Source organism: Arvicanthis niloticus, chromosome 24 (assembly GCF_011762505.2).
Source record: "Arvicanthis niloticus isolate mArvNil1 chromosome 24, mArvNil1.pat.X, whole genome shotgun sequence".
NCBI classification, from domain to species: domain Eukaryota; kingdom Metazoa; phylum Chordata; class Mammalia; order Rodentia; family Muridae; genus Arvicanthis; species Arvicanthis niloticus.
In genome coordinates this window covers 33,845,183-33,859,054 of record NC_133432.1, presented here as the reverse complement: position 1 = coordinate 33,859,054, position 13,872 = coordinate 33,845,183, and the positions used below count along the sequence as shown (strand labels likewise).

Genomic DNA, 13,872 nt, shown 5'->3' with positions numbered 1-13,872 from the left:
TCTGCGTCTACCTCCCAAATGCTGGGGTTAAAGGAGTGTACCACCTCACCCTGCTTGCTTGCTTTTAGGGAGAGAGAGCTCACTGTGTAGCTCTGGCTTGCCTGAAATTTGCTTCTAGACCAGGCTGGCTTCAAACAGATTCTCCTGCCACTGCCTCTGAAGTACTGGGATTAAACCTGGCTCACACACCCTTTTTTATACATGTACTTTTTAGAAAATTTCTTTTTTTCAGGATTTACTTTGGGAATACATTTGCTGTTAAGACAGGTGGTGTTCTTTCTTGAGTTTTCAGGGGTTTTGTAGTTAAAATTAAGGGGGCAATGGCAGCAGGCTAGATGCATTCTTCAGCAAGTTCAGAGGCCAGAAGGCAAAAACCAGGAGCTTTTTTTGGGGGGAGTGAGGGAGCATTACTGGAAGGCACTATCCACTCTGGGGAATCTCAGTTAATTTCCCCTCAAATTTCTTCCAGGAAATACCCTTATATATCTGTTCAGAGGCTTTTTGGTGGTAGTGTTGATTTTAGATTCAACCAAGATCGACCATGACAACTTCCTTGTTTTGCATACTCAGGCCTATGAACTTCACCAGCTTGAAATTTTGATTTTCTTTTCAGTTGTTCTGCTGTAATGTGACTATCGTTCAGTTTGTTCGTTGCTTGCTCATGCACCAGGAATATCAAAAGAACATGTAAACCCTTTAATAGAGCAGGCCATCATTTAATCTATTCTATAAGTTGGTCTCTCTCCTGGTGTCCATTCCCCAGGCTTCATAGGTTTCTTCTGTCGTGTGGCTTTAATAGTCATCCTGGTTTCTGCAGGAGTGCCATGTCCCCACCTTTACCTGTCCTCTCTACAAGACTCAGGGCTCTTCCTGTCCCCTGGATTCCAAGGCATCGTCATGCCCATTGCACCATCCCTCATTCATCCCCCCCCCGCCCCCCTGCAGAGACCTCCCATATAGCCTCCTTTAGCTTGAAACTCAAAATCCTCCTGCCTCAGCAGCCCTCGGCCCCAAGTGCTAAAAATACAGGTGTACACCACTAACCTTCTGGCTATCTCTCTTTCTCTCTTTTTTTTTCTTTTCCTTTTCCTCTTCTTTCTTCCTTTCTTTCTTTTCTTTTTCTTCTTCTTTTTTTTTTTTTTTAGATCTTCTAGGTATTTCTTAAGGTAACTTTGGCCTTTGTTTTCAAAGGTTTCAAAAACCTTAGTAGACTGACTGACTGACTGACTGACTTAGAATTATTACATGAGTGGATGTTTAATTTATAAATGTAAATAAACTGAGAAAAAAGATTAGACAACTAAAGGAATATTTTTGAGCTCCTACCATTCCTAGGCAGGTCTTTTTGACTCTTTACTTACTAGAGTGCACCAACCAGGCTGATCCTTAAGATCTGGGAATCAGTAGAACAAGAAGCTAGGGGTTAGAGTGGAGCTCAGTGGGAAACTGTTGGCCTGCCTTGTACAAGGTCCTATGTTCCATCTCCCGCACTATTGAAGAAGGAAGAAAGAAAAATAGGACACAGAGTAGCTTCCTTCCAAAGAGCTTTTGGTCTGTTTGGGGCACTGTGGTAAGTGCTCCAAAGGCAAGTAAATAAAGAGAGCTGGGACAGACATAAGGACATTTACAGCAGAGCCTTGATGGAAAGATACTTCCCCACAGCCTCAGAGGCAGGAAAGTAACCCGTGTGCCTTGGAGCACAGTGCTCACAAGGCAATCTGATTATATCTGGTCTATAAAGTTAGGCAGGCATTTTGCCAAGTGTAATAGAAGTACTGATCACTAACACAACTGTTACAGTGAGAACTTGGAGACTCCTTTAACTGTATGACATTTTAAAAGATAATGGTTTCCTGACAAGTACTGAAAGTTCATTTTAAGTGGGACTTTCTCAGTGCTATGCAAAACCAGTATGTAAGTGGAATAACAATCCGCTTAGGGCTCCAGGCTAGAACTTCTTCCCTCTCTTCAACCCCAAGCCAGTGCACCACCACTCAGGATCTCTGAGCTCAACTTCCAAATAACACCTCTGCTTTAATGACTGAATCTTTAATTAAAAAAAGAAAAAAGTGTATGAGTGTTTTCCTGCATATGTTTCTGTGCACCACATGTTTACCTGGTCCCTGTAGAGGCCAGAAGAAGGTGTCAGATTTGTTGCAGCCAGAGTTATAGACAGTTGTGAGCCTCCATGTGGGTGCTGTAAATCAAATCCAGGTCCTCTAAGAACAGCCATTGTTCTTAACTGCTAAGGCATCTTTCCAGCACCTGAGTACTAGATTGTGACTTTAAGGTTAGTGCATTCGGATTTGGAAATTTCAGAAGGAAGAAATAGATTGGAAAGTCCACACCCAGAGAAGGTGATTAGACAGATAGCATGATGGATGTTACCCTTAGTGGGCTTTGAGGTTCTCCAGATCTGAAGGAGGTAGCATTGTCAAAGAAGGGAGCACCAATTCCTAGGCTGTACTGTCAACAAATCTAGCCTTTTTGAGGTTTGACTTGGGCTAGCCCTTCCTCTAGAAACCTATGCAACATTAGAAATGACATGAAGCAGAGAAGCAAACAAATAATTATGCTCTCATGACTGAGATATACTCTGAAAGAAGAAAAATACAGTATGTTTATAGAGGACTTAACAGTAGGCTTAGAAGAATGTAGTATTGCTAGAGGAAGGAAAACTCAAAAAAAAAGAAAAGAAAAAGAAAACAGGCTTGTAAGGAAAGAGGAAGATGCCACTCTAATGAGTAGCATTTGTGAGACAGCCAAATATTACATGTTTGAGTAGACAGAAAAGGTTAGAAAAATGGCTAGAGATGGGATTTTGAGAGTTACCAGTTTTCAGAAGGCAAACCTGCATTGAGATCCTAGGGTATATTTGTAGAGTGGACTCACAACGTGGGGGAGGGAGGGCCTGAAAGGAATGGGGAAGGATGAATGGGAGCTTTAGCACATGCCTGTTTCCAGAGAGATCAGGGAGTGAAGAACTCATGTGGAAGGGTGTGTTTGCCTCCTTGTTAGTGTATGGGCTGAATAGAAGTTGGGGTGGAAGCCTGGCTTCTTAATTTTGTTCATGCCCCTGGAAGAGTATGGGGTGAACTAACATCTGTTGGCTTTTTGACCACAAAGAGGTAAAGGGGTGAGGCTAAGAGTTGAAAGAGGAATGCGGTCTTTTTAAGTGCTGTTAGGCAAGATCTAAGGTTTGGGAAGGAAGGAATCAGAAACTGGTTTAAGGACTTGAGGCTGCAGCACACAGTATAGAGCCTTGGTGTGTAAGGAAGGAAGCTTAGTGGGGCTTAGCAGGGACTGCTACCAAAAACACCGTAGGCTGCTCACAAGTATATTACGGGTGGATATGCTTTCATTTCTTTGCACCACCTTTTAATCTGTTAGAAAGCTTTTTGGTGGCGTCACACTAGGCATTGTGAGGGAAGATGACGTGCAAAGATTGCCTCCTGTTTACTTGTTCTTATGATGGTAACCTTTCCCTTCTCAATTTTTAGGCCTTTTCCGATGCCATTAAAAAATGGCAGGAGCTGTCACCTGAAGCCAGTGGAAAACGGAAAAAGAGGAAAGAAATGAATCAGTATTCTTTCATAGATTTCAAATTTGAACAAGGTAAAGGGAAGCTGAATGTTGGTGATAACATGTAAAGTTGAATTCTAGTATCTTCTTTCTTGAGGTCTCTGAAGTGGGGCTCATTATAGCCTGGAGTTTACAGAAGCTGGACAGGCATAAGATTAACTGATGTGCTGTGGATCACAATGAATAAACAGTAGCTCCAGTCGTTGGTTCCCCCTTCCCTAGGTACCTGAGAGCAGATGGATGTGTGCAGTAGGAAATACTATGTATAGACTAACAAGAAATGCTGATCACGGACAGACCTTGCTTCTGAGATGTCAGAATTAGTTATATACTTGCTTGTCAGATTGACCAATAAAAAGACACAGGCCATTCTAGTTGTATCTGTAATAGTTCAAAACTGTAATGCCACTATCCTTGTAAGGCTTATGAGGTATGTGCTCACAGTGCAGTGCTGCCAGAACAGGACAGAGAGGCTTTACAGTTGGTGCTCACAAAGAAAAATGAGGAAGGAAAAAAGTTTTACCAAAGATTAAGCATGGTGAAGCATGTAGTCTCCGGTGGCAAGATGAGTTGTGGGAACCTATAGTGTCCTGCTACAGGGCTGGGGGAGTGCTAAGTTGTTGATGACAGCATGGTTGGCCTGGATTCCTAGTGAGTAGTTGTCCCTGTAATTTCACTTTGTGATATGTCTTCTAGGTAACATTAAAATAGAAAAGAGGATGTTCTTTCTGGAAAACAAGCGTCGACACTGCAGGTCCTATGACCAGCAGGCCCTCCTTCCAGCTGTGCAGCAGGAGCAGGAATTCTACGAGCAGAAGATGAAAGAGATGGCAGAGGTAGGAAGCTGTGCTCCTATCTGGGAATATGGTGCGGGCTTCTAGTTTGCTCCCTGTTAAGAGTGTGGTACATGGCTGGCTTTATGAGTTCAAGCCCCTTAAGTCTAACACTGAAAGCTAAAGCAGGAGAGTCTTATGTTGGACGGTTAGGGTCCAGGCTGGTATTGATGCTTAGAAATCCTCCTGCCTCAATACTCCCAACTGCTTAGGTTAGATGCATGAGCCACCACAAAAAACCAAAAATAAATAAATAAATAAATAAATAAATAAATAAATTTAGAAATAATAAAAATTAAAAAATAAATTTAAAAAAGTGAAAAGAAAAACTACTTTCACATGGAAATATCTTTGATATTCCAAGCAGTCCAAGGTAATGTTTGTTGCTGTTTTCCGGCAAATTTAGAAGTAATTCTGTGAAACAAAATGAGAAGTCCAGGAGTACTCCTACACCATCCAGACATAAAAACATATCCTGAAAAGAGGTACTTGTCAGCTGAGTTGAGAATAGCTGAATCAACATATTCCTCCTCTTTTTTTGTGGGGGGGGGGGTGAGGGGGGTTTGTTTTGGTTTGGGTTTTTGTTTGTTTGTTTGTTTTTTCAAGACAGGGTTTCTCTGTGTAGCCCTGGCTTTCCTAGAACTCTCTCTGTAGACCAGGCTGGCCTCGAACTCAGAAATCTGCCTGCCTCTGCCTCCCAAGTGCTGGGATTAAAGGCATGTGCCACCGCCACCCAGCAACAGGGTCCCTAGTTATCCTGGAGGCTGCCAACTAAGTAAGGTTCTCCGATCAATGAGTTCCTGTCTCCTGGGTCCTACAACTGAGATTACAAGCACACCCCTCCTTAATTAACCTCTACCACCACAGAACATAGAAGAAAACAACTGACAGACAAATTACTGATTCATTAAAATTGAGTATTTGGATATATACTCTCTCAAAATGAAGTGGTGATTATATGTGTGTGTGTGTGTGTGTATATATACATATATACACATATATATATATACATATATATACATATATGTATATATATATATACACACACACATATATATGTATATGTGTATATATAATGTACCTCAAGTAGACATGAAAGTGTCTAAAGAAAGTGTTCATCTTGATTTATCTATCACAGAATCACATTTGTTAATACCACCATGGGAGATTGCAGAGATAGCTCAAGGACTTTGGCTCAATTCCCAGCACCCACATGATAGCTCACAACTGTCTGTAACTCCAGTCCCAGGGCATCTGATAACTTTCTCTGGCCCTCTATGGGCACCAGACACACACGCATTGTACACAGACATGCATATAGGAAAAATACCTATACATATAAAGTTAAATTTAAAATCGCAGAGCTAACCAAAAAAATGATTTTTAAAATGGAGGATTATCTGTTAGCCATTATTAACTTTATATCTGAATTGTCCTTCTGACCAGTGGCAGGCAGCCCCTTTGTCCTAATCCGGTAGTCTCTGACTACATCTTTGCTTTCTGGCATGGTGAAGTGGTCTGGTTTCTCTGGTCTTGTCTTAGTAACCCTTCTGTTGTTACTTCTATAATAAGGAAGGGTTTTATCTGGTTTATATTATTACCATATAACCATTCATCATCATGGAAGTCATGACAGGAACTAAAAACAGGGCAGGATTCTGGAGGCAGGAGCTGAAGCAGAGTCAAGGTAGGTGCTGCTTACTGGCCTGCTTCTCATGGCATACATACTCAGTCTGCTTTCTTGTAGAATCCAGGAGCACAAGCCCGGGGATGGCACCACCCACAATGAGCTGGGGCCTTCCCCATCAAATCACTAGTTACATAGTGAATTACTGGTCTACATAGAAAGTTCTAGGACAGCCAGGCAAGGACTACATAGAGAAGTCTGTCTGGGGGAAAAAAAAAATGACTGTTGAGTTCACACCACCTGCCTCCTTCACAGTCAGGTATTTTCCGTCTGCAGCAATACACAAATGCTGTTTGTTTCCCAACTTAACCTGCAAATTGTGTTATCAAACTTCTTGGTTTTGGCCCACTTAGCTTTCTGTTTGCTTATGCTGTTCTGTGCTACTCCAGAGTCTTTTGTATTGGTATGTTCCTGTATGCACTCTGTAGATTTATGCCCTGGTAGCTTTTTCATCTACTAAACAACGTTACCTGAAGCGATATCTTTAATGGTGTGCATGGATGAAATCCATGCTGATGGTTTCCTTCTGCATTTGTATCTGAATGTGTGATTCTTTTGTTCTTCAGCATGAAGACTTTTTGCTTGCCCTGCAGATGAATGAAGAACAGTATCAAAAGGTATTTTGAAATTTTAACAAGTTAATTTATTCTGGTTTTCTCATTTGGCCTTTTGAAAGCAAACTTTTTGAATATAAAATCACGTGTTGACTTGTCAGTTTGCAGTAGAGAAAGCTGTCTCTCTACAAGACCAAAAGCGGAACAAAGGATAGAGATGATGTTCTTAAAGAGCATGATCAGAAACCCACAGTGTGAAAGTGTTCTATGTGCTCGGCCCTTTAAATGACCCTATGTTCTTCAGTGACAGTTGGCCTTTGGACTTCTGGGAACAAGAGAGGCTATAAAATCGAGCAGAGGCTGAGGGGAGGAGGGAGAAAGGAGACGGAGTGAGTTGTATTAGTATGCAGAAGTCCAGGAGACAGAAGGGTAGGTCGGAAAAGAAGGAGGAAGGTTGAGTTGGGCTAGAAAAGAGCAGAGAGAAAATGAGAGACAGTTGGAAGTGAACTGGGCTAGCAGACTGTGAAGACAGTTGGTGAAGGAGAAGCTGAGCTGAGCCAGAGAAGATATTGTTTGGAGACCGATAAAAGAAAAGCCCATGAAGAGCCCACAAACAAAATAGCTATATAAATTTATAGAGACAAAAAAATTATAAAACAAAAGTGACATTTTTACATTTTAAAATTTTTACTTTTTCCCCCCCAAAAGCTACAGAAATTTACTAGTTAGTTTTAGATGGAAATGTAGAACTCAGATTTTCGATATGTAGCCATGGGCCAGGGGTTTCTATGCTGTATCTGCCAACTTGCTTAGTGGCCTTTTCAAGCATACTGAGAGTGAGCAGGCTGCTGACTGGCTCTGTCTCATCAGTGAACCCCGACATCAGGTGCATGTAAGGATGTGACTTAAATTGCTTTCCTCAAGTCTCTTAACCAAAAGCAAGGGCTGGCTTTGAAAAGAGGAGCAAAGTCCAGCTTTAGCAAGCCTCTGGGCTAATGTGTCCTGCTGTTAGCCTTTTTATAGTCACGTCGGCATCTATTGGATGCCACACCACTGTCTGTAGCTATGGTGTAGTGTTATACTGATATCCTGAATTAGGCTTATATATTTTTTTATTTACCTACTTTTTGAGACAAGATCTTACTCCATAGGCCTGGTTGGCCTCAAACTTTAGTTTCCCCTTTCTCAGTGTCTTAGTACTGTTGTTCTCATACATACATTGCCATGGCACCCAGTTTCTGAGCTAGGTTTAGACAGCAATAACATTGTTTGTTATTTGGAGTCTCATAGGAGGTGATGTTGACCTCATTGTGTGTCTGGGGCAAGGAAGCATGTAAGGCTATAGATGAGACCTCAGTTCTTGAAGGTGGTTCTAGGGGTATTAACATATCTTGTGGCTTACAGGATGGCCAGCTGATTGAATGCCGCTGCTGCTATGGAGAGTTTCCATTTGAGGAGCTGACACAATGCACTGATGCTCACTTGTTCTGCAAAGAATGTCTCATCAGATATGCCCAGGAAGCAGTGTTTGGATCTGGAAAGGTAAGTGTGTGGCACACAAATAGGAAAAGTGACCATGCTTATGAACAGATACACTTGTGTGGCAGCACAGTTCTACTAATATGCTAATGTATGCATGACTTGATTTGTGTCATGTTGGTTTTGAGTACAGTAGGTTTCCTGACTCACTCATGCCCCGTGTCTAGTTCCCAGGGCTCCTTCCTGTCTCAGCACTCACCTTGCTGAGCACAGTTAGATAAAGGGTGAGCTCAGGACGAAGCTTTATTTGGTTGGAGAATATGAAAGTGCTTTAGCATTTTTTCACATACTTTAAAACGGTTTTATAGCTGCTTTAAAAAGACACGATAAATCTAAGATCATATTTCTTTGTCCAAAGTCCATTTTACTCAACACCAACAAAGTAATATTAAAAGGAACTGTGTATTATTTGTATTATTTTGTATCTTCTAGCAACCATAGCAAAGTAAAAGTGAGCCACGGGAACAGGCCTGTAATACAGCTGTATATTAGACCCAGGCAGGAGGGTCATAAGTTCAACCTGAGCAATTTGGTGAGACTATCTGGAAGGAAAACTAAGTAAAGTAGGAGGACTAGGGCTGTAGCTTAGCAGTAGAGGGTTTGTTTGCCTAACATGTTTAAGGCCCTGGATCCCCCAGTACTGACAAAGAAGTGAAAGAAGAGAAGAGACAGGAAAAAAAAGACTAACATAGTGATTCCGAACATGGCCATGGCCTTTTATTTTTACAGATTTTCACACGTGGTACTATATTTGCATCTCACGCATACCCAATCCGTCCAGCCTCTCCTATACCTATTATTCCTTAAATTTTTGGCCTGTCATTCTTTAATTGTGTGTGTGTGTGTGTGTGTGTGTGTGTACAAATATTATCTGCTAAGTTAATGTTATATATGTGTGTTTAAGGGGTTATCCCTAGAGAAAATTGATTCTCTGTCAGCAGCCCCTTACATGAACCTCTGAATTTCGGGGTAGGACCTCATGAAATTTCTCCCATCTATGTTGGCATGGTGAATTTTTCTGACAGTTTCCATGTCAACTATAGAAGATGGTATCTTGCAGCTGACATCTGGTACTGACTTGTACTCTGACTCTTAGAACCTTTCCACATCTTTTGTGATGTTTCTTTTGCCTTAGATTAGGGGTTGTGTAACAGATGTATCATTTAGGACTGAGTACCCTAGGGTCAGTTGTTCTCTGCATTTTGACCAGCTATGTCATGTCTGTCTCCTGTAAAAAGACTTTTTTTTTGGTGGAGGATTAGAGGTACAAGGTATAAGGATAAATATTTAGAATGTAATTTGGAATTATGCTGGTTCAGTCAAGTGGCAGTAGTAAGTTTTCCTCTGGTGTCCATGGCCTTACCAAATATAGGTAGTAGTAGTTTTCAGTATCAGACATAAATTCTCTCCTGTGGAACTGGCCTTAAGTCCAATTAGATGGCTCTTGGTTATCCCTAGGGTAAAGATACCTCTGTTGCACCTTCGAGAGCAACTTTTGTTGTCTTTTTTGTCATTGTTGTCATAGGCATTACTCCTGGTAGGACTATTGATTGCTTTTTTTTCCTGGGCAGCTTGCATAGCTCCATCAGATACTATGAAACCAGTCTTCAGGAGGAGGGTTCCAGGTCTGATCCAGCTAGATTCCCCCAAGTCTTCTGCCATAGTGTGTGGTCTTCAGCAACTCACTCTGTAGACCAGGCCAGCCTTGAACTCAGAAATCCGCCTGCCTCTGCCTCCAAAGTGCTGGGATTAAAGGCATACGCCACTACTGCCTAGCTGTCCTTTGAATTTTTAAGGAGTCTTTATTACATGGATAAGATTGAAGTATCAACAATTTATAGAAATTGCATTAGATAAGAGCCTGATAGACTAGGAAAGCCACCAAAGCTATTCAGATCCTTCCTGGCCTCTCTGTGGTATGACCCCATTTGAAATTGAAGGTCTTAGTGTGCAGTCACGTATCAAGTTCAGAGTATTGCTTTATGGCTGGCTCCAATACAAAAGACAGGAAAGAATTATATATATATATAGTTTTTTTGGACTGTGGCTTGAAGAGAAATTTTGTGGCCTGCCTTGGGGAGGAAAAAAGAACAGTTGTAAGAGGGTCATGAAAGGGTCAAAGGGACTGTTTTCTCAGGCTGACAGTACCCAGCATTATAGCAAATGATTGTCTCTCAACTATATCACTCAGAAGTTGGTTTGAAGGTGCCCTAGTACTAAGGACAAAAGGTCAAATACTTTAACCTTACTGTTCTAGTCACTGAGGAAGTAATGGGGGCCATGGGAACCATGATTGAAAAATCAAAATATATATACAGTTTGGAAGAGACCAAAGAGGACTCACAGCTAGAAGCCATGTGGGATCCTAGAACAAGAAAGGCATAAGGAGAAAACCTGGTGAAATCATCTGCCTCAGCTTCTTCCCCTGGAAAAGGAAGATGCTCGGGGGATTATTGGGAGCATGAAGTAAAGTCGTTTCCATGTGTTCACTTTGGGAACTACCCTATTCCTCAGATGTCTAGCATGGTCTCTCCCCTCCCCCCCCCCCTTTTTTTTTTTTTTTTTTTCCATTTTTGGTTTTTAAGAAACACAGGATTTCTCTGTGTAATAATCTTAGTAATGATGTGTTTGAAAGCTTTTTTGAGCTGTGGCATGTAGGCCAAATGGTGACTTTTTAGTGCCTGAGTAGTTAGTGTTTCATGTTGTGATCCTCCAACGACATTCTCAGGCATTTTCACTGGATGTGGACATGAAATGGCCTTCATCCCAGCCAGAACTGAGTGGGAGGATGAGATGGGGCATTGCTTTTCCATGTGCAAAGTCTGCTTCAGGTCTGCACTCGAAGCCACACTTGAGCTCTGCTGGCCCTGTGCCTTTTTCCTTTCTATTGTTTTCCATCCAGAGAGAGTCAGAGTAGAAGCAGGAACCACCACGCTCCCCCATTTCATATATAGTCCCCACCCTGACCCTCCCCTCCCAGAGGCTCTCCCACTTTGCAGACTCTACAAGGGAAGGAGCTTACTACAGACCCTGAAGCCAGCTTCTTCCAGCTCACTGAGCTGTGTCACCTTAGCCGCTGGTGTTCCTTCTTTATAGATTATAGTTGGGCTGCTGGAGGTCTTCTGAGAGGACCAAAGAAGGCCGTTATGCTCTTACTTACGACTTCCTAGTTTAAAGAGTGACTTCTTGTCGGAGGTCTTTGCAACCTCCATATCTGTGTTCTTGTCCCTTCCCCCCCCCCTTTTTTTTTCTAAAGATTTAATTTATTTATTTATTTATTTACTTGAGTACACTGTAGCTATCTTCAGGCACATCAGAAGAGGGTATCAGATCCCACTACAGATGGTTGTGAGCCACCATGTGGTTGCTGGGAACTGAACTCAGGACCTCTGGAAGAGCAGCTACTGCTCTTAACCACTGAGCCATCTCTCCAGCCCCATCCCTTCCCTTGAAAGGTGTGTTTGACATACTTTCCTCCTTGTTATTCTGAATCCCTGGTTAACTTACTTATGCTTACTTTATTCTAGTCGGAACTCAGCTGTATGGAAGGCAGCTGCACATGTTCCTTCCCAACCAGTGAACTGGAGAAGGTGCTCCCCCAGACCATTCTGTACAAATACTATGAACGGAAAGCTGAAGAAGAAGTCGCCGCAGCCTATGCCGATGAGCTTGTCCGGTGAGTTCAGAGTTACTCACTCTCCACAGTAAAGTCTGCTTTACCAGGCAAGAAGACTCTGTCTGGCTCTTCTAGTACTTCTTACTAAGAAATGAAACAATCAGTTTATAGTGAAAACATCTATCTATAGAATCTATCTATACATCTTACTCATTACCTAATATTCTAGCCTGTAGCTAGGAATCTAGGAATCCCTGAGAGCTGGAGGTATGCAGTTGGCGGTAAATCCGGACTTTGGGCTAGCCTCTGTGTTTTCCGTGTCAATGCAAGTGTAGGAGGCAGCTCAGGCTATGGTGTAGTGATAACTAAGGGATGCAGAGGACTGTCCGCCTTGCTGAGCCCCCTCTCTGGGTAGCACAATCCTCTGAGACACACTTTAGCCAACTAGAATGATGCTTCTTTCCTGCTATTCCAGGTGTCCCTCCTGCAGTTTCCCTGCTCTGTTGGACAGCGATGTGAAGAGGTTCAGCTGCCCCAACCCACGCTGCCGAAAGGTGAGGAAGGCGGTGGGGGCTTCTAGCACGTTGCTTGAGTTGTGGCTTGCACTATCTGGGTGGCCCCTGTTGGTTCTATGGTCTGCATTCTGATGCATGAGAAGTGTTTGCTTCTTTTCATGAAGCAAGATTTGTGATGGTGGTTGGCATAGTTACAGAGATGAAATTACTTATGGAATTCCAGTTGCAGAGCTCAGGATTTTTCATCTCTGTAATTTTATAAAGACAGATGCTGTGATACAAAATGTGTTTTCTTCTGCTGTGCTATACATTTTGCTTGTTCTTTCCCTGTCCTGTGCTCAAATACAGCACATACACACACACATACCCTTCCTATAACTTTGAAAAGTCCAAGTGACACTTTTTTGATTAAAAGCTAAGCACCATGTTAGCATCTGTGTCACATCTGGTAGTTTTTTCACTTGAGTTTTCTCTCATAAGAATCAGTCGTTTCAGGAGAGGCCCGAGCTGTGCAGTGGCCTCACTGCTGAAAGTGTGCTTCTTCCCCTTTAGTGAGACTTTCACTTTGAATAAGGATGTGTTAAAATAAACCATTTAGGGGCTTCTCGTGGCTAGTGCCTTCCCTGAAGAGGACAGGTGTGTTTTAGGGCATTTTATAACACTACATGATCAGAGGTAAGTATTTCCTTGTTGTGGCGACAGTGAAAAAAACTCTGAAATAAAGGTTAGAGAAGACTCTAATCAACTAAAACTGTACACCATTGCTTTAATAGGAATATTTCTCTGTGAAACCTGTATGCATCCTTAGAGTTGATGTTAGAGTTGATGTAGCCATTTTGTAAGTTGTCCCCATTCAGGTTGTTGCTGTACCAGTTGTCCTAACAGTTCTGTTCTCTTGGAATAGAAAGGCATAGTAAGATGTCCCTGTGGGTGTCTGAGGTGTCAGGCACTAGAACACTCGAGCAGGTGACACCTGAGCTAAGACACAGAAAGAAAACATAACTAAATGGAGTTATGCATTGCATTCTGAGTGAGGGAGAGGTAATAACTGCTAAGAGATGTCTCAGCAGGTAAGATGCCTCACTAGCTGCTATTCTAGAGGATCTGGGTTCAATTTAAGAGAGAGGGGTAGGGAGGAAGAGAGAGAAAAAGAGGAGACCGAGTGTGGTGATGGTTCATACCTTTTATCCCAGCACTCAGGAGGCAGAAGCAAGCAGATAACATCTCAGAGTTCAAGGCCAGACTCATCTCTATAGCAAGTTATACTTGAGCCAGTAGTAGTTTGAATCAGGACAGATGAAAATAAGATATCTGCTTATACAACATTTTGCTTATGGCTAGCAGTTCATAATAGACTTCACATCATGTGTTCTCAGTTTTTGCAAAGGACAGCCATTTAGTTTACTTTGTGTTCCCCTACTAAGATGGATATAAGCCATGATACACGCACGCACGCTCTGGTACTACTAAGATTCAGGTTTCTCTCAGCAACAGTTTCAGATCCCAAGGATCAGAACTGGCTTGGAATCTAGAGAAGCGGAACAGG

The 13,872-nt window shown here is 42.2% G+C and overlaps 1 protein-coding gene across 5 annotated transcripts in view; it reads left to right on the top strand.

Annotated features, from left to right (window-relative positions):
- Rnf216 (ring finger protein 216) overlaps window positions 1-13,872 on the top strand; it is a 97,453-nt gene that overhangs the window by 23,334 nt on the left and 60,247 nt on the right. For all 5 annotated transcript variants that reach the window (XM_076923572.1, XM_076923569.1, XM_076923573.1 and 2 more), the window contains 6 exons: window positions 3,501-3,615; window positions 4,279-4,418; window positions 6,669-6,719; window positions 8,061-8,198; window positions 11,723-11,871; window positions 12,287-12,365. In XM_076923572.1, the coding sequence (XP_076779687.1) occupies window positions 3,501-3,615; window positions 4,279-4,418; window positions 6,669-6,719; window positions 8,061-8,198; window positions 11,723-11,871; window positions 12,287-12,365 (672 nt within the window). The remainder of the gene's footprint in view (window positions 1-3,500; window positions 3,616-4,278; window positions 4,419-6,668; window positions 6,720-8,060; window positions 8,199-11,722; window positions 11,872-12,286; window positions 12,366-13,872) is intronic.